The sequence below is a fragment of the Vicia villosa genome, linkage group LG2 (genome assembly GCF_029867415.1).
Source record: "Vicia villosa cultivar HV-30 ecotype Madison, WI linkage group LG2, Vvil1.0, whole genome shotgun sequence".
Lineage (NCBI taxonomy): Eukaryota > Viridiplantae > Streptophyta > Magnoliopsida > Fabales > Fabaceae > Vicia > Vicia villosa.
The window spans coordinates 84034001-84061898 of NC_081181.1; the positions used below are offsets into that span (position 1 = coordinate 84034001).

Below are 27898 nucleotides of genomic sequence, written 5' to 3' on the forward strand. Positions count from 1 at the left end.
CCTTTATAGGAACCTTTCTAGGTAGTTTTGTTTAAAATGTGTCATGGCCTTTATAGGAACCTTTCTAGGTGGTTTTGTTTAAAAATGCCTTCATAGAAACCTTTTTAGGTAGTTTTGTTTAAAACATACCATGTCCGTTCTGGGAGCCTTTCTAGGTAAGTCTTGTTTAAGGTGTCCCGTATCCTGTCCAAGAGCCTTTCCAGGTGAGTCTTGTGTAAGACGTCTCATACCCTTTATAGGAACCTTTATAAGCAGCCTTGTTTAAGACGTACCATAACTTGTCTATGTGGTCTTGTTTAAGACATCCCATATCCATTCCAAAAGAACCTCTCCAGGTTTCATTTCTTTTTAGTAGCCTTTCTAGGAGAGTCTCATTTAAAACATATCATGCCTTTCTAGGTAGCCTTCTTAGAATATTTATCCAATCTTTTCTTAGGTATACCTTGTTCTTTTAAAGAACTCCGTAGTTAGTCTTCTCCAAGACATTCTTCCTAAGCTTTGTTCAAAGCCTAAGCTTCTTCGCATCATCCTTTGATATACCTTATTCAGGAACCTCTTCAGGTAGCCTTATGTAAGACATTACTTCACATCTCCTCCGATACAATCAATATGATGAAAAGCATATGCTTCAGGCAAGCATCTTGCCAAACAAACGGCATCTTTAAGCCCATTTCAAAAACTGTTTCCTACACCGGCAATCGCAAATTTCTGGGTATTCTAGTGTTCAATCCTCTTCCACCATCAGATCACGATGGATGAACAAGCCAATCTACCTCTTCAGGTTTAAGAAGATTGAACAGGGGCAGCTGTCATACCCCAAAATTTGCCTTCTATATTCTATTCACAATGATTCAAAGTTCAAGATTCAATTCCAAAACTTTGCTCACTCAATGGTCCAGATGATCCACAAGTCATTAGCATGCCCAAAACCATATGCCACGAAATTTAACATTTTATTTGATTTAATATGATTTTTTATTTCATTTTAATGATTTAATTAAGATAAAAATCAAATATTTTGGTAAAGGAGATATTATGATTGATTCCAATCAATATTAATGGCAAAATATAAAACAATTTTCGTGATAATGGGATTAAGAAAGATTGACACAATATTTGCCAAATATAGTAGCTTATTATTCAAGAATAAAACCAATTTTCACAAACATGGCAAGAGTGGATTTAAGGAGTTTTGGGCCTCTATTTGTTGACCTAATCCTGTTCTCTTATAAATATACAACACAAAGCAATAGAATAGGGGTTGGAAAATTCTGGGCAGAGGTGCACAACCAAGAACAAGAAAATTCATCAAAAAACTCAAATTCGGTTTGGGAGAATTAGGTCATTATAAAGAGATCTAAAGGTTGCAAAAGATTCCTTGGATCATTCTAAAGTTGTGTGGGTCATTGCTCTGCATCAAAGCCCCCAGAATATCCTCCAATTAGCCAAGGTAGGTCGCTTTAAACATTGACTCGATTAGCATGTTATAGGCACTCTCATAATGCTTTGATCATATATTCTGGTTTGTTTTGATGCACTGATAGTTTCTGGACTTATTGTGTGGAGTTTGTGTGCTTTAATCGCGTTTCGCCATTAGAGGTCGTTTTCGAGTTCTAGGGTTTTAAATTAGGGCTTTTCATTAGAGGTAAAATTAGAGAGAATTAAATGCATGGTTGAGTTCGTAGGGGCTGGACGAAGCATTTTGAGGGGGTGCGAAATATTTATTGATAGATATACGCTAATCGCTGTTATCCAGGTCAAAAGGCTATGGGCACATTCATAGCTAAATCGTAGCTAATTCTGCAGAAATTTACAGGTTCATTGTGGAAGACGATGAGGTGTCAGAACGTGACTGGCTCGTTTAAATTTTCGCGCCTGTTTCCATATGCTTTTGTTGATATTAAATATAATACATTGCTGGCACCATTTGAACGAATGATTTGCATAGCTGGGATGGTTAGGGCGCGTGTGTCTATCCTTGGGGTCCAGAGTTCGATCCCAGGCCCTTTACATATGTTTTTTTTAACAACTTCCCACCTGATCCTATGCGCCCCTTGCCTGTATGGCCCACCATACATCCTCTAGATCCAGCCATAGAATCCACCACTCAGCCAGATCCAATGCCCAGGATTGATCCTTATACCATGTGCTATACAAATTGCCACATTGAATTAAAATCCTAACAAACTAAATTAATTTTAATTAATTTATATGTTTTATTTAAATTCCTTTTTAAATATTTATTTATATAATAATATTTTATTTTTATAAATAAATTAATATATGACATAAATATTAAAATGCCAATTTATTGTTCGTCCCGATTAAATCAATTAATCGCAATGGGCAATAATTGATTTTAATTAAAATGTTTATTTAATTAAAATATAAATAAGTCTTATTTAGGTTAAATGGTTTCAACTATTTTTATTGGTTGCGATGATTAACCTATTATTTTTCTCACTTAAATTCCTTACTCTTTTTAATCGAATTAATCGGTTGCGAGGGGTAATGATACAAATTAAATTATTTAAATCCCTAAAAAATTCGTTAACAGTGATAATTAATCCATCAATTAAAATTGGTAACGATAAACTACTAATCTGTTAACTATGGTGATCGAATCTATTGATCATCGTGGTTAATAGTACATACTAAAATCAGGGTTGTACGCCCAAATCCTAAAAACACTTCCCAGATCTAAAACACTCAAAACACTTCAAATCAAACTACGGATTTTCATCCTTATTCAAAACTACGATGGGCCTTCAAAAAGCCTTCAAACCATCCCAAATCAAATTCTAATCCTAAGGGCGTACAACCCTCCCCCGAACTACGTTGACTCTGATTCTCCCTAAGGAGATACGTAGGCACTTGGATAACCAAGGCGAGTCCCCTTCCTCTAAATTCTAATCATGTCAATATAATTAGCCTTATTATTACTCTCTGTCACCTTTCTTTATACACCTTGCCATAAACCTTTATCTTTGAAATGTTAGCCTTTAGGAAAGGGTTGAGGGTGCCTAACACCTTCCCTCGACCTGAATATAGTATCTTACCCTGATCTCTTAACTGCGTAGGGTTTCTTATTCGCCCTTCAGAATAGGTGGCGACTCTAAACCTTCAATTTTAGGGCAGGTTGCTACACTATGCAACCAAAATAGCAAAAAAAAAACAGCTTTTCAGGAAAGCGACCAAAATGCGATCCGCCATAAACAACCATCGTACGAGCAACGATACAACATGCAATTTTAAGAGCCACAAGCATTCACATTTGTACAACATGTAGGATTCAATTCATGCATGAAAATTAACATCGAATGATACACAAACAATCGACGCGTCGGTGTCACGACATGAGCATGAATTAGCAATTATGAGCATCGAAAGCAAGATCAAGCATTCACGATTAACCATGACTTCACATAGCAAAGTGCACAGTTTAAACACCTTGTTAACAAACATTTCATGCTTTGGAAAATGTAAACAATATCAAGAAGTCGACACGCGACATGCTAACAAAACATGAACAAATATGGTGCAAGTATTAAAGAGATTTCAACTGATTCCGGATTTGATTATTATCAACAAGTAACAACAAATAAGGCTCAATAACCACAAGGCTCCGTGAATTCTCACTCAAAGATCTCAATTAAGGATTTCAACAAACACTTATCTTGCAACAACTAGAGCATAGGCATTATGAACACAACATCAAGATTAACTCATCACCAAAACTCAAATTTGTTCAATTAAGCACAATAGTCATGTATCATCAATCAATGACTCATTATATCATGTTAAAACTCACAATTAAGCACAAACACTTCACACACTTAAATTATCAAACACTTAGCATGTAATTTCTTAAATCATAAGTCACATGCATGTATCATCAACAACAATTCATCGGTAAATATCAAATCCAATCAAATAATCAAGGTCAACACAAATCATCCAATCAACAAGTAATTATCATCATCAATTATCATATATCTATCATCCACAATAAAAAATGATCATGATAAATTTCGAATTAAATAACAAAATCCATGATCTATCAAGGTTTGTAGTGAATTTACCGGATCAAACGAAGAGAATGAGATCGGATGAACACGAACGCGAACACGAGCGAAATCCAAGATATGAGAGGGAGAGAGTGGCGCGTAAGATCCTTGGAGAGGGAGAGAGACGCGCGGCACTTCAATTGGAGGAGAAGATCTTGATTTGTGCTTTGATCTTCATTTGTTCTTGAGATTTGATCTTGAATTGATGAAGATTGGTGAAGTTTTTGTGGTTTTGATCCAAGAAAATTGAGAGAGAATTGAGAGAAAGTGTTTTTGATCTTTTGGGTGAAATTGAAGTTCTGAGAGAATGTGAAGAAAAATAGTTTATATAGTGTGAGTGGTGAAATGTCCAAAACGCCCTTAATTATCTCTTTTTGGCTTGTTTTCGAGGAAACGTGAATCGGTGCGAAGTTCGGAAACGGGACCAACGCCAACTCGAAGATGACTAAATTTGTGACTCGTAGCCGCGAGAATCGTCTCAATCCGATAAGCGATGAAGAAATTACGCGCGTTTGAATGACGAGAAACGTCGATTCATCTGGCGCGACTGTGCAGAATTTTGTGAGTACCGCTCAAAGAAATTGATAAAACTCCATCTTCGGCCTGAAATCTGAACAAGCATGTGTGACAATGAATCTAAGCTAACGAAATTTCCGAGAAAATGCCACTAGAATGGACTTCATACGATAAAAATCGAAGAAGTTATGAATTTTCAAACTTGTCGCGACATATCCGAAAACACACCTTTCACTGAAAAATTACGACAATCTTCAAAATGCTGGGAATTTTCGGTGCATAATTTGTCGATGGCCCGAACATATGAAATCTCTATAATAATGGCACGGAGCTCCAATTAAATTTTCGAGCGAATCCGACAAGCGGATCATGAGATACGAATTTTCTAAGGTTTGAAAACCTACATTCAGCACCATTTTTACTGCGAACTCTCCTGTAATTTGCTAATTCGACCCCCTTCCTCACAGAATTGGTTTCTGAGCCAAACACGAAAGTTTTAGGGAACATCGAAACCGTCACGGCCAAGCTCATAATACCTTCCAGCTAAGACTTATGAATTTCTTCGCATTATCACCGTATAAACCACATTTCACACCATATCTCCTTAAAACCATGAAAAATATTTATTATTTTTCTTCGCTTTTTGAACGAAGAAATAAACGTTTTGAATAAATTATTGCTCAAATAAAGAGGGCAAATTTTGGGGTGCAACAGCTACTAACATGGTTTGTTTGTATTCTAAACCTGTTTTTGATAACTGGATTAAGTCATAAATCCCTAATTCTTTCTAGAAAGGAGCTTTTTTGGTTTCAACTTTAGCTAACCAAGCGTAGTAAAGCTCAAGATCCTTCGCTAAAGGGATTGCCCTAAAAACCTTGAGAATATTAGTCATGTACTCTAACATAATTTTCTCTGGAACTGCAGCGGCTTCAGTCGACGCGCCTTCCATGGTGGTATTTTCAGCAAGGAGCGGTTTACCCTCTTTATCTATCTTGTTCTTACTAACTAAGGGTCTAGTCTTATAATAAGCAGGAAAGAACTTGTTTTGAAGAGGATTATCACAACAAGGTAGAGGACCTATGAAAGCATGAGTCTCTTAAGAAAGAAGGAAAGGGATAATTACCTGGGAAGCATAAATAGCACGAGATTCTTCCAGATTTGGCTCTAGAATGTATTGCTGATTTCCTACTTGTGTAGGGCGTTGGAGTTTTTGGACAGGTTGAAGAGCTTCTATAGTTTCTGATGATGGGTTTTGAACAGTGGAAGACGCCATGAATGAATTGCTTCAAGAATAGAGATGGGATCAAAAAAAGGTTTTTTTGTGTTTGCGTTCAGGGATGTGAAAGAACGATAGTGAGTAAAGAAGAAAGTATCTGGAACGGTGAAGCCCTTGTATTTAAAAGTTTAGTAGAAACTTTTCAAATCTCTATTTTATTATTATTTTTGTATTAGTAAAGGTAATAAGGCACGCGTCAACAATTGATTCATTCATTTGACGGTCGAACAGTTATTAGCCTTACTCCTAGTATCTAGGAGCAATAATCATGAGTAATGTCAAGACGTGGGAACGCACGTCCTGAAGGGACGTTTTTGAAAATGACAAGACGTCTTTGAATGAAAGGTCATAACTGATTATGGCGTTATTCAGAATCTTGGAAGTCAAAAGATTACGAGGAGGTCGAAATCTCATAATAACAAGAAATGCCCATTTCTATTAGCTTTCCGAAATAGGCATTTATTGGGGGAAATTTTTTATCTGGAGATTTCGAATGACATGTATATTCTTCGAAGACTTGAAGTTTCGGAGAAAGAGTGGCCTTGGATGGCTATTTTGGAGAATGTTATATATGTTGGAGATTCCTAGAATCGAAGCTGAATCGAGATAGGTAGTCTTCAAAGCTTTCAATGGCTTTCGAAATACAGAGTTTTTGAAACTTAAAGTATTTTGACCCATTCGCACGAAGGACACGTTGTCGCGAACCGATTAGGTTCGAGCGGGAAAGTTTGAATTTTGAAAAGATCTGCTTAAATAAACGAGGACAGGTGGTGCCCCAGGGATTCGAAACGCATGCATACGAGCAATGTGGAATTTCGTTAGTGTAGGACCGTTAGGGTCGAACTAGTATAAATAAGGGTCTTAATAGTAGGATCGAGGGTGTTCATTTTATACAAATTACTCACAAATCACTCAAGTATCAAGCGTTAAAAGAAAGAGTTTTCGCTGAGAAATGTACATCTAACACCAACACCTTACATATGTTTGTATTTCTATTATAGAATAGAAGTATCTTTTCATTTACTTTACTTTTTCGTCAAGTCTTTTCATATTTGCAATTTACATTTCTTTTACATTCTCGTCGAAGTTTTCTTATGTTTATCATCTAACCAATTTACATTTCATTGCATTTGTACTTAGTTTTATTTCGCAAAGTTGTTTATCGTTTTATACCATCATGCTACTAAAAAGGAGTAAAAAACCAAGAGAACATGAACCAAATTATCCTAAAAGACGACTTTTCGACACATGTCCTAGGATCAATCTAGTCGATCCTGCGAGTACCCAAAGTATGTTCATAATTTAGAGGACTAGCGGTTGTTTACCGGAAATCACCGTAAACAAATATAGAATACTCCCACGAAGGCCCTCAAAATTATCCCTAAGCGCCACCAGAAATTGAACCAAATGTTGCTCTTCTCTTTGATTAGTATACTCTTTGATAACTTTCAATTCAGTCGATTCCATAAGAGCCAATTGATCCCATAAATTACTCATCGCTGAATAGAATTCCTGAGTGGTCATATTATTTTGTTCGAGAGCTCTAATATCACTCTCCAACCGATAATGTTTTGCAAAATTTGAATGAGCATACGAACGTTTCAGATGGTCCCAAACCTCCTTAGCAGTATCATATTTTGCTAGTTGCACACCTATTGATTGAGAAACAAAATTATTGATCAAAGTAAGGATCTTCAAATTACCAACATCCCATGTTTCCAACTCTTTTGCATATTTTGCTTCATCCTTTTTATCAGTAGGTTTAACCGAGGTTCCATCAACATAACGCCACATCCTTTTTCCTTTTAATTTTTTTTCATAACATAACTCCAATAAGGATAATTTTCTCCATTGAGTTGGACACTTACTGATTGAAGCGAGTCAACTTTATCACTACTCATTGTAATAAAAAATTGACTTGATGGTGCTTGCAAAATACAATAGCTATCAAGACCGGTCAAAGTTCTTGCAACGTGAGTTTTAGCCACATGAATCACCGTCAAATTCCAATAAATTAGCACCGTCAAACTCCAAAAAATCACAGGAAAAAAACGTTACTCTAAGTCGTAAAAGTATGTGGACTATTTTATGGTAGTTCCCGAAATCAAACCAAGCTCTTTGATACCAATTAAATATATTTGGATCCTAACCCCAAAAGTTAGCTCAAGAGGTGAGGTTGTCCTCACGTATTTATACACCCAACTGTCCGAGAACCTTAGCAATGTCCGAGAACCTAAGCAATGTAGGACTTCACACAAACTCTATCGACACAAATACCAACTTCAATTAGATGATGCATTTTGGGAATATATAGGAAAACATTCAATACTCACTTGGGGTTGTCACCTTATCATTTGTTTTACCGTAAGGCATTTCATATACTCGTTGAACTGGATCACAAAGCTTATTGGGCAGTGAAGCTTTTTAAGCCTTAATTCTCGGCTGTCAAGCTAGCAACCTTAATGGGAGCTAACCCATTAGGTATAAAGGGTCACTTTATTTTAAGTTGCTAATGTACTTTTAGCTTCTTTATGTTGTAATGAGCATTTAGGAGAAGGAAATGAATGGCCAAAGCAAAGAAAGAAAGAAAAAGAAAAAAGAAAAAAATTCTACAAGCTAGTCGAAAAATGTTACGAGATTTGTTTGAATCACTGCGCGATTACGGAAAGTGGTAGTTATGCTTAGACACATTGTGATGACCATTACAAACAGTCGCACGATTTAAAATAATTATTGTGCTATTTTGCAGGCTGTTAGAATTTTCTGGTGATTTGAAATGTTTATAAAAAACCAGGTTGCAGTGTTTAGTCTGTACAACCACCTTTTTCTATCAAGTGCAAAGTTCTCGCATTTTCTAAAGTATAGGTTCTCAAGTTTTCTCAACCTTTTTAGTCTGAACAACAACAACCCCACCAGCAAAAAGAAGAAGATCAGTCGCATTAGCCAACGATTTTGCTCAGTAACATCCTTATGTTCCTCCATTTTCATATCCAAAATTTCTCAGTGAAAAGCATGCCAGAATCCGATATGTTGTTGAAGATGAGAAACCACCGATTTACTAGGGAGAGAAGTTTTGATGTGGCAGATTTGGAAATATATCCAGTGCTCTTCAATGAATTGAGCATAAGAAACTGGATTCGGCTCAATAATTTAATCAAATATAGAAATCAAACTATTGCATTAGAATTTCATGCAATTGCTTTTAACCATACACCTGGTTTGCTCGTGTCTTTTGTGCGACATTTGGAAATTAATTACAGTGTTGTTTCATTTAATAGGATGTTAAGATTGAGACCATCAGTAGAGTGCAGTGTTCAAAAGACAAGACACCCATTGAAAGATTTGCGTCGACTAGGAGCGAAATGGATCCAAAAGTCCGAGCTAAATCCAACTCAACTTACTACTAAGAATATGAAAAGTTGCAGACCAAACAAACCACGATGAGAGAAGTTTTTCAAAGATAGGAAAGATAGCATAAGAAGATGTTACAAGCTTTGACAACTTTCACCCCTTTTCATCTTCTCCAAACGACAATATGTAATTTAGGCGTCTCATTATCTTTTGATCACTTTCTTTTTCATTTGATTTATTTTTAATTTAAGCAGAATTTTTTTTATTTTTGTCTACTTTCCCTTTTGTCAACTGTACTACAACTTGAAATCAATGGATTGGTCTGTTTTCTAATATATTTCTACAATTTAAAAGCATGATTTATTTATCAATGATCCCACAGAGCAAAAGAAAAGAGAAACCTAAGAAATAATAAGAGTTCAGCTGTTATGGAAAGTCTGCAGATTGAAAAACAAATATGAGAAATGATATCTATATCTTCTAGATGTATCTTCCAGAAACATAATCAAGAAAGGATTGAGCCCATATATTTCACCTTTTACTTTTTTTACTTAGATTGAGAGGATCTATGCAATTTTTTTATTTTTTTTATATAAGCAACAATATATTCAACTTCAGAGTATCAGGGTACTCGAACCCGAATACAAAAACAGATCCACCGAGTCAAACTAAACACAATTATTACAAAAAATCCAATGAATATTTACACCATTCATAAAAATTACACTGTGTAATCGATTAGTATCTATTTGAAGCCACCACCAAAAATGCATCTTGATTTTAAAAACCAATTCTTCAACATCATCCACTTCATTCTTAAAGATAATCCCGTTACGAAAAATCCAAATACACCACACTGTTGTCAACCAAATCACACCTTCTCTAAAACATGAAGCCTTGCGGAACAGACCAGTATGAAATTTAAGGGAAAAACTACAACAAGTATCCCCTAAATTAAGCTCAACATCATTCTCTTTCAAATCTAACCAACAGAAAATCAACCTCCAAATAGCTCTAGCAACTATACAGTGAATAAATAAATGGCTGCATGATTCAACGACAACATTACCAAAATCGCACCTGGAATTGTCCAAATCCTCTATAATACCCCTTTGTTGCAGTAATTCCCGCGTCAGTAATCGCTCCTGTAGTAATCTCCATCCGAGAACTTGAACTTTATGCGGAACTTTGGATTTCCAAACAAAAACAAGTGCTTTCTTTAACTGCACTGATAGAGCAGCAGAAACCCGCCCCTGCTCCAACTTTACATAGCAAGACTTCACCGAAAATTGGTTTCCGGAATCAAACGGCCAGACTACCCGATCGGAATTGAACAGAATTGGCGAACAGCCCCGCGACAGTACTTCCAATTCTGCAGCTTCAGCCAGTAGCTCATTGTTGTTCTGCAAGACATCGTAATTGATCTTCCACTTCCAACCATTTTCCCCCATTCCCCACACTCACTAACAGCCACAACCTTGTCCACCACCGTCGCGAACAATCCTGGAAAAGCATTACACAACCTCCACGCCCAAACCATTTAGCAAACCAAAACAGAATATTATTTCCATCCCCCAACCTCCAATTCAGTAAGCTCGAGAAACCATGATTTTCTGACAAATTAAAATCGTTGAGTTTCAATAAATCACGCCACCACAAGAATTATTTAAATTTGTTTCTATAGTCCATCCCAGTCACGAACCGTCTTGTAGCATCCCCGTATCTTTCTTATTTTCTAGTACTTGCGTTATTTCTTAATAGTTTAGTGGTATTAATTTGGTATACACATTGAAGTACTTGTTTGTTGAAACTCCAAGCTTTTTCAAGTCAGCCTATATAATGAATTTATATATTCACTACTAGAAATACTTGATTTACCTGCGGAATTTCCTGCAGAAAGTTTTCTGCAGGTTTACCTGCGGAATTTCTTGGGACAATATTAAATAAAATAAATTTTCCTGCGGATCATGAATTGGTTACGAGGGACAATGCCTCCTTCTTTATTTTCTAATACCATGTTTCTAGTGTGGATGAGGCTTTGGAAACAAAGTACATCAGTTATTATTAACTATCTGGTTCTTTTATGAGGACGGTGTTGACCACTTATTTAGAGACAGCCAAGAAAAGAAACTAGGTTCCCCTATAAGTTGTATGGTCAACAATGGTGTTGTGGACATGGCTACCTTCGGGAATGTAAACTCTTGCTGGCATTTAGGTGTCCATTCAAATTGAGCTTTTTGCTTTAGCAATATGTAGAATGGAAAGTCGTGTCGTGCTAATTTTAAAATGAATCTATTCAAGGTGGTGAGCATTCTGTTTAGTTTCATCATATCCTTGTTTGATATGGGTGCATTCATCTACATTACATCGTCGCATTTAGCAGGGTTGGCTTCCATTACTCTGTCAGTAAGGTAGAATCCTATGAAATTCTCGGCTCTCACCCAAAAAGTACATTTCTCGTCATTTAACCTCATATTATACTACTAGAACATTTGAAATATGCGGGTGAGATGCTGGTCATGCATATCTTCTTTTCTTGACTTAATAATCACACCGTCCATATACACTTATATGGTCTCACCTATATATTCCTTAAAGACTTTATTCATCATCTTCTTATACGTGACCCCCAACCATTTTTCAGTCCAAAGGGCATGATGTTGTATTAATAGTTTTCTTGCTCAATCATGAAGGCGGTTTTTCCTCTGTTTAGTTTATACATTAGTATCTGGTTGTATCAGGAATATATGTCCATGAAGAATAATATCTTATACACTACAGAGTTGTCCACCAATTCATCTATGTTGGGGAGGAGATATGAATCTTTAAGGCATGCCTTGTCCTGGTCACTGTTGTCAACACACCTTCTCCATTTCTTGTAGCTTTTCTTTACTAGCACTACATTGGATAACCATTGAGTATAATTGAGTTTGGAAATGAAATTGGCATCCAGCAACCCACATAATGTTATCGCGGCTTCCTATGCTCTTTCTAGAAACTGCCACCATCGTATTTGTGACATGCAATACTCCGAATTTAGTTAAATTGGTTAATTAAACTATCAAAGGATTTAAAGATTGGATATGATCGAATTTGGATTGTCGGTTTTATTTTAAGAAGCGTGATTTTAGTCGGATGGTCGAAGAATAATATTATTTACAAGTCAGAATTTATTATATTGTTGGAATATTAATAAAAGTGATATTTTGATTTAATTGGAGTTATTTATCCTATTGGGCCTAAATTGGTTTGCGGAGAATAATAAATAAGGGTTGTTATATGTTAAGCCCAATTGGAAATGATAAATTAGGGTTTTAGAGATATGAAGTGTAGTGTTATCATTTTGAAGAAAAGAAGATTTGAAGAGAAAGAGGCAAGTCTTGGAGAAGAGGAACAAAGCTTAGAGAATAAGGTAAGGGTGGGGTTCTCTTCCTATAATAAGGCTCATGAAGAATTGTATGTGGGGAATTGGGTGTGTAGATTTGTTGCATTATCTTGTGTTGATTGTTGCTGTTCAAAGAAAATTGAAATTGGAAAATAATGTTGCAATTTTGTGTGTATTGTGCTTATTGGAAACGAAAGAAATTGAGGAATCAAGTAGCTTAGGACCATGATGGTAACGGTCGGCGTGGCGTAGTTGTCGTCTGGCATTTGTGCTTTGACCTCTTAGCCATATCATTTCGTGTTGTGATCTTGTTTTGTTCCTGTTCTCGTATTTGTACGTGATTTGCTCTTATGTTTCCTAGTATTACTTGAATAAACATATAGTGGCATGATGTAAAAATAGAAAATGGAATGAATTATAATATGAAAGGAAATATAATTAAAACAGTAAGAAAAAAGTATAGTATATAACAGTAGTAGTTATGAATATGAAATGTAAAACATCCTCGTTTGATCGAAATAGACGAATTAAGCGGTATAATTAGTTGTCTGGAATTTGATGAAAATTTACGTAGTAGCTAAGTTTAATTAGTAGATTAATATGGTGGTGATATTTTGTTGAAACTGTACTATTTTACGAACGGACCGAAATTATGTGGATTTGAATATTCTTTATATTAAATGTTGGTTTTGGATTAGAAAATGAAATAGTAAATCGGAACTGGTGTAGTGTAATTATTAATTGGATGATTTAACTAATAGTTGAATTAATTTCAATAAGTCTAATTAATTGGAATATACTTAGACTTGGATAATTTATTCGATAAGTAAATCACAGTATTTTGAGAATTTGACCGTAATTGTGTCTTGGTTGATTATCTATGTTGAGAATAATATATTGCTATGCCAATAATGTCGTTTTGATAATTGACATGATATCTAATGTAGATAAATGTTAATTGGAAGTTGATTCGGTTTACTTGATAAATTAGCATGTTGAGATTATTTTACAAACCGACCGAAAATTGTGATTTTGGTTTGAATGCCATTGTTACGAATGATGTTGTGACTGCTAATATGTTTATTATTGTGTATTATATGTGATTAGCCTTATGGCATGAACCCTAGCGAGTTATCGTTAGTTTAGTCGACTATGATGATATTTGTGATAGTCCTGATGAAATGTGTATTTGTGATTACGTGCCAAACATGATGACAATTGTGATTATCTTGTTTATATGAGAAGTTGTATAATTGTAATGATGTGTCAAAACATGACGATGTTTGTGATGATTTGTAATACGTGATGATGTATATATTTGTGATGATAATTTTGTGACTAAGTGAAGATGAAATATTATGGTGACGTGAATTACCTCGTATGATGGTAATTGATTGTGATATAAGCTTATGCCCCGTGACGATATGTGACTGTGATGAGTATGATGTGTTGTCTTGTTTGTAGAGTCACATTTCATATGTATACTCTGTGACGGTATGGATTGGCAAACTAGTGACGAAGGCTTATGCCTTGTGCCTCTGAATTGAGCAATTGGTGATGGGGGCTGAAGCTCCGATTGGTACCACATGCATATACATGAGTCATGTACCATGTGTCTTATGTGATTCATAGTTGTGACGTTTTGTGACTATATCGTGATTGTATATTGTGACTTGTTAAATGATTGAAGTATGTGAAGATGTGAATTGATGATTTTGTGAATACGACGATGATATCGATGCTTGTGAATACAATTAATTGAACATGTCTGGTGTGACTTATATGTGATGTTTTATGATTAGATGTATATATGATGTTTTGTGACTAGATGTGTGACTTATGTGCTGTGACGTTTTTGGACTAGAATTTTGATTTATACTTGTGACTATACTTGTGATTATATTTGTGATGTATCTTGACTTGACTTACAAAGTGAATGCAGTATATATATAATTGATGTGTATATGAAGTGTTGTGACTTGTGGTGCGATGAAAAGTATGTGAGATTGATGAGTTGGTGAAAGTATGAAGTGTATGGCAATATTAATACTTTTGATGTGATAACTATATATGTCTGAATCCTAATATATAATTTATCATACGCTCACTTATATGATTTGATATCTCACCCTTTTCTCTTGTTTCGTTGTTGCCTTTATATTGGTAACGTGCAGGTGTTCAAGTATGAAGATTTAGTTTCTGTTACCTGAGTCGGTTGTCGCTCTAATATGTAGCACTCTGGGGGGAACGATTCATGATGTTTATGATGTTGTTGTTTTTCTTATTTTACTGGATACGTGTTTAAGTGAGTAAGATGTTAATTGATTCAAAGCTTGAGAACTATGATTCCGTTGTGTTTTTAATAAAAGAAGTTAATCTGTTTCAAAAGTATTACGTTCTTGAGTACTTGTTGGTTGATTAAAGAAAGTGTTATGTATCCACTAAATGCGATAAAGTGATTTGTTATGAAGTGAATATGTGACGCCTCGTTTATTTGTTGAGAAATTTTGAAACTCTGATTCTTGAATAATTTCCAAGTATAATGGGGTGTTACATGACATGTATGAGGCACCGGGATCCACATTCAGCTGGTGTCAAGCTACTATTGGATCTATCCCAAGCATTTCATTGGGAGAAACGAAAAAAAAAGGTGGAAAAGGTCTGCATTAGCTCTTAAATAGTTCACCAACCCTTCTCTAACCATGGCAGGTAAGTTGGATCCTATCTTTTGCATTCTTAAAGGATTAGTATCCAGTTGGATGGATTCGAAGTCGCCAGGTGAAGTTGGCCTCAGGTTTTTAATTTTTTTTCAATTTCTAACTCTAAATCCCTGTGGCTAGCATGCTCTTCGTTGCTTATGTTAAGTTCTCTTACACTCGTCAATGAACATCTTTCCTCAGTTATCTTTTCATGAATTAGGAAAGTCATAGAGGTCTTCTTCGCAGTTGCTTTCAGTACTGCTAAGCTTTCAGGAGATTTGCTAATTAGATCAAGGTAGGTCTGTCGAACTCGCCGTGGTATTTCGACTACTTCTAGATTGGCTAGGATCTGGCATCCGACGATACTGTTATACAGGCTTTCGCCCTGGACTACGAGGAAATGAATATCCGACATCTTTCTTTCCCTGTGCTCTCCAAAGTTCACAGACAAATGGATACGTCCACAAGGAATACTGGCGGAGTCATTGAAAGCAAGTACCCTCTGACCTTTGAAAGGTTTCAGATATCTCAATCCTAATCCAATTTTAGCAAGGATTTTTGAGTAGATTATGTTACAAGAACTTCTATTTTCCCCCAAAATTCTAGAGACATAATGGTTAGCAATAAAGGTAATGATGACATTAGGAAGCTCTGCATTAGGATTTCTGTCCACTTTTTCTTCTTTTAGAAGATTAGTCTCTCGTCAACAATAATATCCATTTCTGAAGTTGACGGGAGAGATTGTGTTTGATAGAACGAATCTTCCCCAACACTGTCGATATGGAGTATCAGGATGCATTTTAGTTTGGGAATTATGCGTTGCAACAATGCTCTGACTCATATACGATTGATGAAGCTAACCTCCAAGATTATGACTCCAACGCTCATGTTAGTTTTGGGAAAATTCAAAATATAGTGAAGTTTTGAGAAATTAGTTTCGTACCTCTTATGGGCCCAGGAGGTGGTATTTATAAGTTCAGAAGAATACCACAATACTAATATTTCATTTTGGGCCTTGATCCGGCCCAGAACACCTATATTAATAAAAAAATATTTATGATTTAAAATAAATTTCGTTCAACCCATCAAGTAAAGAGTATAGTAAAAGTGAAAGAAAATGCATTATATTTCCTCTTGATTAAAAGTTTCATCCGAGAGAAAAAGTTATCCCTAACACCTATTCCTTTGATTAAAAAGACAAGACATTTCACCTCGATTATACCTTTTAACTAGTGAGAAAAACAACTCACACCTTTTTGAAAATGCTATCGAAACAAATCGAACTCATGACCAAAACAATGTTTTACCTCATATGTAAGTGACTCCGAGAGAGAGAGAGTAATCACTTTTTATAACACCTTACAATACCTTACCTCAACCAAAATAAAAGTTTTATTGCAACCAACGAGAAATCTCATATCTAGTGCAAATCTGAATACCTTACCTCTCAACCATAATAAAAGTTTTATTACAACCAACGAGAAATCACATATCTAGTGCAAACTGAACATATAATAAAGAGTACACCGATAAAATACGTAGACACATTAAGTCCATTTGACATTTTAATATTAATCTTGTCCATTAATTTTTAAATTTGAATAAATATATTATTCAAAACTAATACTAAATAATAGATTTAAAAATACTATCAAATATTTTTCGGAGACAAAATATCTTATAATATAATAGAATTTAATTGATAATATATTTTAGTGTTGTCAAATGTCAAATAAGCAATTTAAAATTTTATTTCGAAAAGTTTCTCCTAGAAAATTGTCGTAGAAAACTTCAAACATTTCAAATTTTCTTGGAACGGCCATTGGTTACTTTTTTAGATTCTTTCTCCACTCTCGCGTATAATTCTCCTTCATAAAAATTGTTGTACTTTAATTTTCAAGGATTCACTCCAACTTACTTCTGTTACCTGATGAGAAAATTCAATTATAGATCACAATTTTTTATATCTATAAAAGATTATATTTATGTAAATAACCTTAACAAAATCATTTTTTATATATTAACAGAATCTTTAATGATATCTTCGGCGAGATATGTGCTGTGCTGTGCGTGATTATAGAACGGATTAAATCTTCATAAATAATATTCATATTATATGATGTGAAACAGACCTAGAACCATAGCAACTTCTCAATCAATAAACAAAACCCTAGCCACTTCAAAACGAAACTTAGAAACAGCGATGAAGCGAGATTGGGCAAACTTAGATTCACTTGCTCTCAACATGATTCTTGACAAGTTAATAGAACCAATTGATCACATTTGGTTTCGTTCCGTCTGCAAAAATTGGCACTCAATTGCAAACCTTAATCATCACTACAACATCCAATTTAGGAGCAATATACTGCCTATGCTAATGATTCCTTCGGAAAAGAGTTCCAAAAAGCGAAGTTTGTACAGTGTTGCAGCAAATAGAGTGTATCCATTAGAATTAACAGTGCTTAACAAAAAGAGATGCTGTGGCTCAAGTTATGGGTGGCTTGCAACTATGGATGCAAATAATATTATAACATGGGTGAATCCTTTTAAAGATGTAGCTCCTATTATTTTACCATGGATTGATATTTATAATTCATATAGGAATCATGAGTTTAATATTCATAAAGTTACTCTATCTGTTGATCCCATAACAAGTCCAAATGATTACGTAGTTGCCGCAATTTACACTTCGCGTGGTTGTCTTGCATTTATAAAAGCTGGACAAGAGTTTTGGACATATGTACAAGAAAACCTCCATTTTGGTTTCATTGATATTACATTCTACAAGGGTTTAGTTTATGCAGTAACTCGTTGGAAAAAAATTGTCTCTTTTGAACTTTGTTATTCAAGTGACCCTCATGACCCTTATGGTAGGGACAGAAAAATTCCAAATGTTGTTTTACAAACAAATTTTGATGAAGTTTATTCTCCATTAACTTACTTAGTAAAATCACTGGAGGGAGAGTTGTGGATGGTGAGAAGATTTATAATCAGAGAGGACAATAAGAACGAAGGCACTAAAAGTTTTCATGTATTTAAGTTGGAATTAGATGATAAAGGTGAGAAGCTTATTAATTTGTTGAAACTTGAGAGTTTGGGAGATAATGTCTTATTTGTGGGCGACGGTGATTCAACATCAATGTCGGCATCTTACTTTTCGATTCATTTAGAGAATGATTCAATTTATTATTGTGATAATTATTTTGATGATGAACCACAGCCATATCCTAATGGTCCTTTTGATTTGGGAATTTATAACGTAAAACATGAAAGATTTGGGTTTCATTGCCGTTACAAATCTTATTTCAAAGGTATGCCACCACCTATATGGGTTGTGCCACCATTTGAATGGGATTGATTATTGTTTTGATAATATTTTTAGAGTTTAAAGGTAGTGCACTAACCGTGTAAACCAATTTTATCAATTCCATGTGTATCTACTCCTCACTGCTCTTACGTAGAAAGTTATGTTATTCTAAGCTCAAAAGGAAATTCTTTATAATCACATCATAACAATTGTAAACTGCACATGTAAATTGTAGTTAGAAGTCTAAATTATTCTGCACATGAGATAGTAATCTTAGCAAGAAACCAAAACACCTCCAAATGCAGGACACCATTATAGTAATAACTCTATCATGATAATAGTAAATTCGGATTCAAATTATTATTTTTGTTCAAAATATAACAATTAAAAAAACTCTATTATTATATAGGTTCATTAAGATAATTACATTTCTTGCTAGATCAATGCTTACACTTTTCTACTACAATGCAATATATAAAATTGTGTTTTTAGCAAACTTTTACCTTTATTCTATTTGTGATCTTTGAATCTTCTTGATTCAAATGAGTAAGATGGCTCAAAAACTGCACAATAACATAGAAGATGACACAAATTGCTATGACCTTGGTACATTATATGCATTTTATGATTGTTACTTGTTATAAGAAAAAAATATATATTCTAGGCATCTTTGTCCGACACTTGACACACATCATTGTGCGATGCTAACGAGGTCTGATGGTTTCTGTAATCTGTTGGCAATTGTTTGGTTGTTCTTAATTATCTAGTTGCTACTATAGAATTTGTTGTATCAGAAAGCTTTATTTTTTTGTGATAAATATGCAAGTATATGATGCTAAATCATGATTATACATATTGGCTATTTATATGTTGTTTCATCATGATAAAAAAATAGAAAACCATGACCTATTAGTCAAAAGAAGTTGTTATCAAAATGAAAGGATATTTTTTTTATAGACTGGTCTCCTTCCTTTCGTACCGACTAATCCACCCGAGAGCATACCCTTGAGCATGCCTCACGTAGCCTCCGAAAGTTAGTCTTAGGCTCCTTCGAACTCAGGACCTCCAGAGGAGTATATCCTTGAGACCCAAGCACCCTCCCACTAGGCCGCCCCGTTCAAATTAATAGCCTAATAATTTTCTGTTTAGAGTGTCTATTTATTCAAGATCTACCTAAAACAAAATAATTGCTACTGTTGACTTATACTCTCCACCTCAAAAATTATGTTATTCTAGCAAAATATAGTTGTATGAAATTATGTCAATGGATCATCAATGCTTAAGTTCCTTTAATGCTCTTTGCTATTAATTGCTCTGTCTTGGGGGTTGATTTGCTTTCATATCCCTGAAGATGTCTTATGTGAGTATGTTAGATGATTGTATTTTGACACAAGGATTAATGCGACAATGTTACAAGCCGGGCCAATTTGGAGATGTTCCTCAGTATTTGGGAATAATTGATGATGACTGTTGCTCTTGGGATTTTCATTCAAGTATAAACGCGAAAGTGGCAGTGAAATAGAGTCGTCATCCGTGTATATTTATCCAAAAAGAGGAAAATGCGATATATGTGCTATGTGCTATAATTATGTGAATCATTATAAATTGTGATGATTGTATTTGATTCTTTTGGAGATTAAGCTGTTGAGCCTTGTTGTATAATTGAATATGTCAAATAGATTGAGATATGCTATTTACATGATTATGCAAGGTGTGATGAATTCTTTGGTTGATGTTGTTATACATTGTTCACAGGGCCGGTCCAAGGGCCAAGCTACTCAAGCTAGGGCTTTAGGCCTCAAAAATTTGGGCTTAAAAAAGGCCTCAAATTTTTTTCATTTAGTTATAAAAATATATAATGACACTTGAGTTACATATATTAGTGTAGTTAAGTTGGTAAAATATAGGTTTTTTTCCTTTCGGTCTTGAGTTCAACTCTTAGCAACCACAAAATTAATATTTTAAAGTCCTCACTTTAAAATTTGTTTTAGGCCTCTAAAGTGGTTGGGCCGACCCTGATTGTTCATTATTGTATATTTCTATAATGATTTGAATTCTCACCCCTTCTGTTTGAATGTTACCTTTATATTGGTAACGTGTAGATGATCCGAAGTAGCTAAGATGCGGAGTTTAGAAGAAGTAGCCTTCTTATTTCTTTTGTTTGGCGTCAGTGCTCTGATATGTAACATCGGCGAGGGGGGTGAATGCTTGTTTACTTTATTATTTGTTGTTTTATTTTGGTGATTATGTAGGAGTATTATAAACTCTATTTAGTTTTAAAAGAAAAGTTGTTTGATGTCGATTGAGTATATTTTTGTAATGAACACGATTTCTTTCCACTGCTCTAATAAAGTTGAAGTTGTTTGTCGGTTCATCCGAAAAGTGTGTTATATATCTATGTATACATGTTTGCACAAATTTTATTGTTGATGAAGTGTAGCATCCTAACTATTGTATATCATTTTAAAAATAATTTACTCTAGTTTTATTAAATTACTGTTGAGGAATTACGGTGTTACAGCTGCCCCTGACCGGATTCTCTTCGACCTAGCGGGGCTCCTCTCTCAGGGCCTCGTCGTTCATCTCCTCGTTGGGAGGAGACTCAATTTTCCTAGATGGTTCCTAGATTTCCATGGGGATTATTTCCTCGGTTCTGTAGGCCATTCGAAATGGAGTTTCCCCGGTGGTGGAATCGGTGTCGTTCTGTTGGCCCAAAATACACAATGTAGCTCTTTGACCCACCTCTTTTAAGCCTCACCCAGTCGTCGTTTTAGTCCTCGCAGGATTACTCTATTCGCAGCCTCATCATACCCGTTTGTTTATGGGTGCTCGACGGAGGTGAAGTGGTGCTTGGTGCCTAGCTTGGCGACAAAGTCCTGGAAGTTTTTGTTGGTAAACTGCGTCCTGTTGTCGGTCACAAGTGCTTATGGCATGTCGAACCAAGATAGTACGTTTCGCTTGTAGAAATGTAATATGTTGTGGATCGTGATTTTAGCAAGAGCTTTAGCCTCTATCCATGTTGTGAAGTAGTCGACGGCGACAATCAAGTATTTGTTCGGGTATGGCCCTATGGTGAATGGTACGAGGATTTCCATTCCCCACCAGGAAAAGGGCCACAAGTCTCTAGGTCGAACTCTTGCAACAACAAGATCCACCTAATAAGCCTTTGCTTGGAGTCTGTCTTGGTAAGCAAATACTTTATAGCTGCATGGTCAGTGTACACAACAACTTTCGAACCAATTAAATAAAACCTAAATTTTTCTAATGCGTACACAATAGCTAGCAATTCTTTTTTAGTGGTTGCATAATCGATTTGTGCTTCGTTAAGAACCTTGCTAGCGTAATGTATAGCATGAAAAAAATTTCCTTTTCTTTGACCCAAAACTGCAACTACCGCAAAATCGCTAGCATCGCACATTAGTTCAAAATCAAGTTTCCAATCGGGTGCTATGATTATGGTTGCAGTGGTCAATTTATTTTTTCAATTCATTGAAAGCTAATAAACATGCATCATCAAAAATAAAAGGCTTATCTTTATTGAGCAAGTTACTCAAAGACTTTGCGATCTTCGAGAAATCTTTGATAAACCTCCTATAGAATCTCGCATGACCCAAGAAGCTTCAAATTCCTTTCACATTCAATGGTGGTGGTAGCTTTTCAATAAATTCTACTTTTGCTCGATCAAATTCAATGCCTTTGGAAGAGAATTTGTGACCAAGGACAATGCCCTTCGTAACCATGAAATTACCCTTTTCCCAATTAAGCACCAAGTTGGTTTCAACATATCTTTTCAACACGGTATCTAAATTCTTCAAGCAATGATCGAATGACGCTCCAAAAAAAAAGAAGTCGTCCATGAAAACTTCCATTATCTTTTCAATGAGATCAGAAAAGATAGCTTGCATACATCTTCGAAAAGTGCTCGGTGCATTGCACAAACCAAATGGCATTCGTCTATAAGCGAAAATTCCAAAGGGACAAGTGAAAGTCGTCTTCTCTTAATCTTCCGGATTGACCGAAATTTGGTTGTACCCGGAATAGCCATCTAGGAAACAGTAGAACTCTTGACCCGACATACTCTCTAACATTTGATCCATGAAGGGTAAAGGGAAGTGATCTTTCCTAGTCTCTTGATTAAGCTTTCGGTAATCAATGCACATCCTCCAACCCATTACCGTTCTTGTCGGAATCAATTCATTCTTCTCATTTATGATCACGGTCATTCCACCCTTCTTTGGAACCACTTGAACTGGGCTCACTCATGCACTATCAGAAATAGGATAAATCATTTCGGCCTCTAATAGTTTCACCACTTCCTTTCTTACAACTACTTTCATCATAGGATTCAAGCGGCGTTGAGGTTGAGCGACTGGCTTGAAAGCCTCCTCCATCATGATTTTATGCATACAATAAGCTGGACTAATCCCCTTTAGATTTGAGAGAACCCAACCTATTTCTTCCTTGTTAGATTTCAACACATGAATTAATTTCTCCTCTTCCTTGCTTGACAATGAACCACTAATGATCACTGGTTTCTTTCCACCTTCTTCAAGAAACACATACTTCAAGTGGGATGGTAACATTTTCAACTCTATCTTTGAATTTTAAATCTTTGGCTCATCCTTAAACTTTTCAATCTTTACCTTAAAAGGATTAATTTCTTCCAATGCATCAAGTTCTCTCAAACACTCTTCAATCTCTTTTTCTTCGTCTTCATTAAGGACTTCAAGAGCTTCGGTCAATGTTTTCTTAAAAGGAGTGAACAAATGAGCTTGCCTTTCAACATTCATAATAGCTTCCTCGGTAGCATCAATTCTAAAACAATCTCCTTTATCATTTGGATGTTTCATTGCTTCAAAGAGATCAAAACAAACTTCTTCATCTTAAATCTCAACTTCATTAAGCCATCATATCAATATCGATTATCTTCCTTGCAGTTTTCATGAAAGGCCTTCCAAGAATCAAGAGTGTATCAATATCTTCCTCCATGTCGATAACAAAAAAAATCAACGGGGAACAAGAATTAATCCACTTTCACAAGTAAATCCTCCGCAACTCCATAAGGTTGAGTTATGGACTTGTCATATAGTTGTAATGTTATTCTCGTTGCCTTCAAATCAAGAATTCCTAACCTCTTCACCATGGATAATGGAATTAAATTAATACTAGAACCCAAGTCAACTAAACCTTTTCCCACATGAATGTCTCCAATGGTAACCAGCAGGGTGACTCTTCCTGGATCGCTTTCTTTTCTTGGTAAAGTACATTGAATAATTGCACTACACTTCGCATCAAGGATAACAATCTCAGGCTCGGTGTAACTTTTCTTCTTTGTAAGAATATCTTTCATAAACTTCGCATATTTCAGAATTTGCTCCAAAGCTTCTGAAAAAGGAATATTAATTTGTAATTGGCAGAATATATCCATGAATCGAGCATAAGGTCGTTCATTATCCTTCCTTGTAGGAGCATGAGGATATGGTAAGTTACGAACCGGCGGGCTCACTACTTTCTTCTTCCCCTCTTGAATTTTTTTTCTTCCTCTCCTCATTTTTTTCTTTTTCTAACTCTTCTTTTTCAACTTTCTCCTTTTCAACTAAAACTCCCTCATTTTGCTTTGGTTTGACTTTTTCCTATTTTCTATCACACCTCCCTCATTATCAACCTCCTTCTCAAACACATTATCTACTACTCTCCCACTCCTAGTTACAATTGCCTTGCAATGCTCCTTAGGATTAGGTTGAGTGTTTGCTGAAAATGATGGTCCAGTTTGTTTTTCGGCCAATTGCTTGGCTAATTGTCCCACTTGAGTCTCTAGATTCTTAATCACTGCTTCATTACTCTTTTGATTCGCCATTGAGGCTTGCATAAATTGAGTAAATGTTTCCTCCAACTTTGAAGGCTTCTCTTGAGGAGGTGGGTTTTGATATGGATTTTTTCTATTGAAATTCTCCGGTTTCCACCCTTGGCCATTCGGCTGTGCATTTTTCCTTTGTTGATACCCCCCTTGGTTTTGATAAGGAGCTTGTCGTTGTTGGTAGCTGTTAGAACAAGATTTGTTCTGATCAATATTCTTAGTTTTGATGATAACAATGTATATGAATTTTGTATGAGATAATGTGGTACTCTAATCCTATGCAATTTCCATTTCAGGAATCACATAAAGAGTATGCACAAAATCAGCTCAAGAAGCACTGACTCAGAAGGTTCAGCATGCAACATCAGAACATGGTCTGGCAAGACATCAGAAGATGGTCAAGCAGAATCAGAACATGGTCTATGGAAGCATCAGAAGGACTTGAGATCAGAAGCAGAAGCACTGAAGTTCTCATGGTATCACGCTAAGAAGCACTTCAAGGTCAGAAGACAAGAAGATGCTCTGCACCAAGCTGTTTGACTCTGATGATATTTAAACGTTGTTTACACAAACATCAGATCAGAAGCAAGTACAAGATGGCAGACTACGCTGACTGACAAAAGGAACGTTAGTAGCTATTAAAGGCAACGTCAGTAGACACAGCGAAAGCAAGGCTCGAGGTAGTTGACAAAAGAGTGAAACATTAAATGCAATGCTGTACGGATCACGCAAAGCATTAAATGCTCTCCACGGTCATCTTCTCAAACGCCTATAAATAGAAGTTCTGAAAAGAAGCTGAATACAACTCTTTGCACAAACATACAGAAACGCTGTCAAATTCAAAAAGCTCTCAAACTTCATCTTCAACCTCACTACATTGCTGTTGTAATATATTAGTGAGATTAAGCTTAAACTTAAGAGAAAATCACAGTTGTGATAATAGCTTATTAAGAAGCATTGTAACTCTTATAAGAATTTGTTTACATTAATCTGTAAGAACTAGAGTGATCAGGTTGTGATCAGTATACTCTAGAAAGTCTTAGAGGGTATCTAAGCAGTTTGTTCTTAGAGTGATCAGGTTGTGATCAGTATACTCTAGAAGACTTAAAAGTTATCTAAGTGGAAAACCATTGTAATCTCGTGTGATTAGTGGATTAAATCCTCAGGTGAGGTAAATCACTCCAAGGGGGTGGACTGGAGTAGTTTAGTTAACAACGAACCAGGATAAAAATCATTGTGCAAATTGTTTTTAGCATAAGAGTTTTAAAACTACACTTATTCAACCCCCCCCCTTTCTAAGTGTTTTTCTATCCTTCAATTGGCATCAGAGCGCCGGTTCTAAGTTGCAAGCACTTAACCGTGTTTAGAAAAGATTCAGGAAGAGAAAAGCGCTTAAGTCAAGATGGCTGATGAAGATCCAACACATACATCTACATCTGGCTCTGCTGAGCAACATAATGGAAATGGTAACAATGGTTATACTAGACCACCAGTATTCGATGGTGAAAACTTTGAATATTGGAAAGATAAACTTGAAAGTTACTTTCTTGGTCTAGATGGTGACTTATGGGATCTTTTGGTGGATGGTTACAAACATCCAGTGAAAGCTAGTGGTGTAAAGCTCTCAAGACAAGAGATGAATGATGATCAAAAGAAGCAATTCAAAATTCATCACAAGTGTAGGACTGTTTTGCTGAATGCTATCTCTCATGCTGAATATGAGAACATATCTAACAGGAAAACTGCCTATGACATATATGAATCATTGAAAATGACTCATGAGGGAAATGCCCAAGTCAAGGAGACTAAAGCTCTTGCCTTGATCAAAAAATATGAAGCCTTCAAGATGGAGGATGATGAAAACATTGAGAAGATGTTCTCAAGATTTCAAACGCTAATTGCTGGATTAAGAGTTCTTGACAAGGGATACACAAGGGCTGATCATGTCAAGAAGATCATCAGAAGCTTGCCAAGAAGATGGGGTCCTATGGTGACTGCTTTCAAAATTGCCAAGAATCTGAATGAAGTCTCTCTTAAAGAATTGATCAGTGCTCTGAGGATTCATGAAATTGAGCTGGATGCTAATGAACCTCATAAGAAAGGTAAGTCTATTGCATTAAAATCTAATTATAAAAAATGCACTAACGCTTTTCAGGCTGAAGAAGAAGATTCTGAAGAATCAGAATCAGAAGAAGAAGATGAACTGTCCATGATCTCCAGAAGGGTAAACCAACTCTGGAAGAGCAAGCAAAGGAAGTTCAAGAACTTCAGAAGTTCAAAGAAGCCTGAAAGAGGATAATCTTCTGGAGGCAGAAGATCTGACAAGAAGAAGGTCATCTGTTATGAGTGCAATGAGCCTGGACACTTCAAGAATGAATGTCCAAAACTTCAGAAGGAGAATCCCAAGAAAAAGTTTCATAAGAAGAAAGGTCTTATAGCAACATGGGATGATTCAGAATCAGAATCAGAATCATACTCTGAAGGCGAGCAGGCAAACCTTACACTGATGGCCACAGTGGATGATGGATCAGAATCAGCATCAGAATCAGATTCTGAAGAGGTATTTTCTGAACTATCTAGAGAAGAGTTAGTTTCCAGTTTAACTGAACTTCTGGAACTCAAGGCTCATCTTAGTATCAAATACAAAAAGCTGAAAAAGCTATTTGAATTTGAAACTAAGAAGCTGGAGATGGAAAATTCTGAACTGAAGGAAAAAGTTTTAAAATTATCCAAAGATGTTGGATCTCTTTCTGAATCAGAAAAATCAATTCCTAGCCTCAATCATATTCTGAAAGAATGTGACTCGAGCTTCAGAAAGTTTCTATCTAGAAGTATTGGCAGAAGTCATCTTGCTTCTATGATATATGGTGTTTCTGGAAACAAAAGAATTGGCGTTGGCTATGAGGGTGATACCCCACACAAATTTGAACCTGTTGATGATTTGAAAATCACATACAAGCCATTGTATGATCAGTTCAAATATGGCCACTCACATGATATTAGACTCACTTCACATGCCAAAAGTTTTAACACTCCACACACCAAGAAGCATGTGACACAACCTAAAAAATATCATGCTGCCAAACCTAAAGAATATCATGCTGTTCCTCCTGTTACTTATCATGCTAAACCCAAGTTCAATCAGAACTTGAGGAAAACTAACAAGAAAGGACCCAAGAAATTGTGGGTACCTAAGGAGAAGATAATTTATGTTGCAGATATCCTTAGCAGCAAAGAAGACAAAGCACAAAATGTCATGGTACCTGGACTCTGGGTGCTCGTGACACATGACGGAAAGAAGGTATATGTTCCAAGACCTGGTGCTTAAGTCTGATGGAGAAGTCAAGTTTGGAGGAGATCAGAAAGGCAAGATAATTGGCTCTGGAACCATCAGTATTGGTAAATCTCCTTCCATAACTAATGTACTTCTTGTAGAAGGA

At 35.7% G+C, this 27898-nt stretch overlaps 2 protein-coding genes across 2 annotated transcripts; one reads left to right on the forward strand and one right to left on the reverse strand.

Moving 5' to 3' along the window:
• Positions 1 to 9878: 9878 nt before the first annotated feature.
• Positions 9879 to 10661, reverse strand: LOC131649496 (uncharacterized). Its single transcript, XM_058919258.1, has one exon. The coding sequence runs from the start codon at positions 10659 to 10661 to the stop codon at positions 9879 to 9881; it is 783 nt and encodes a 260-aa protein (XP_058775241.1).
• A 6836-nt stretch (positions 10662 to 17497) lies between these two features.
• LOC131649497 (F-box protein SKIP23-like) lies at positions 17498 to 18652 on the forward strand. Its single transcript, XM_058919259.1, has one exon. It carries the CDS (start codon positions 17498 to 17500, stop codon positions 18650 to 18652), a length of 1155 nt encoding a protein of 384 aa, XP_058775242.1.
• Positions 18653 to 27898: the final 9246 nt, after the last annotated feature.

Coding starts and splice junctions, on each gene's coding strand:
- LOC131649496 (XM_058919258.1), bottom strand. CDS start 10,661: ATGGGGGAAAATGGTTGGAAGTGGAAGATCAATTACGATGTCTTGCAG.
- LOC131649497 (XM_058919259.1), top strand. CDS start 17,498: ATGAAGCGAGATTGGGCAAACTTAGATTCACTTGCTCTCAACATGATT.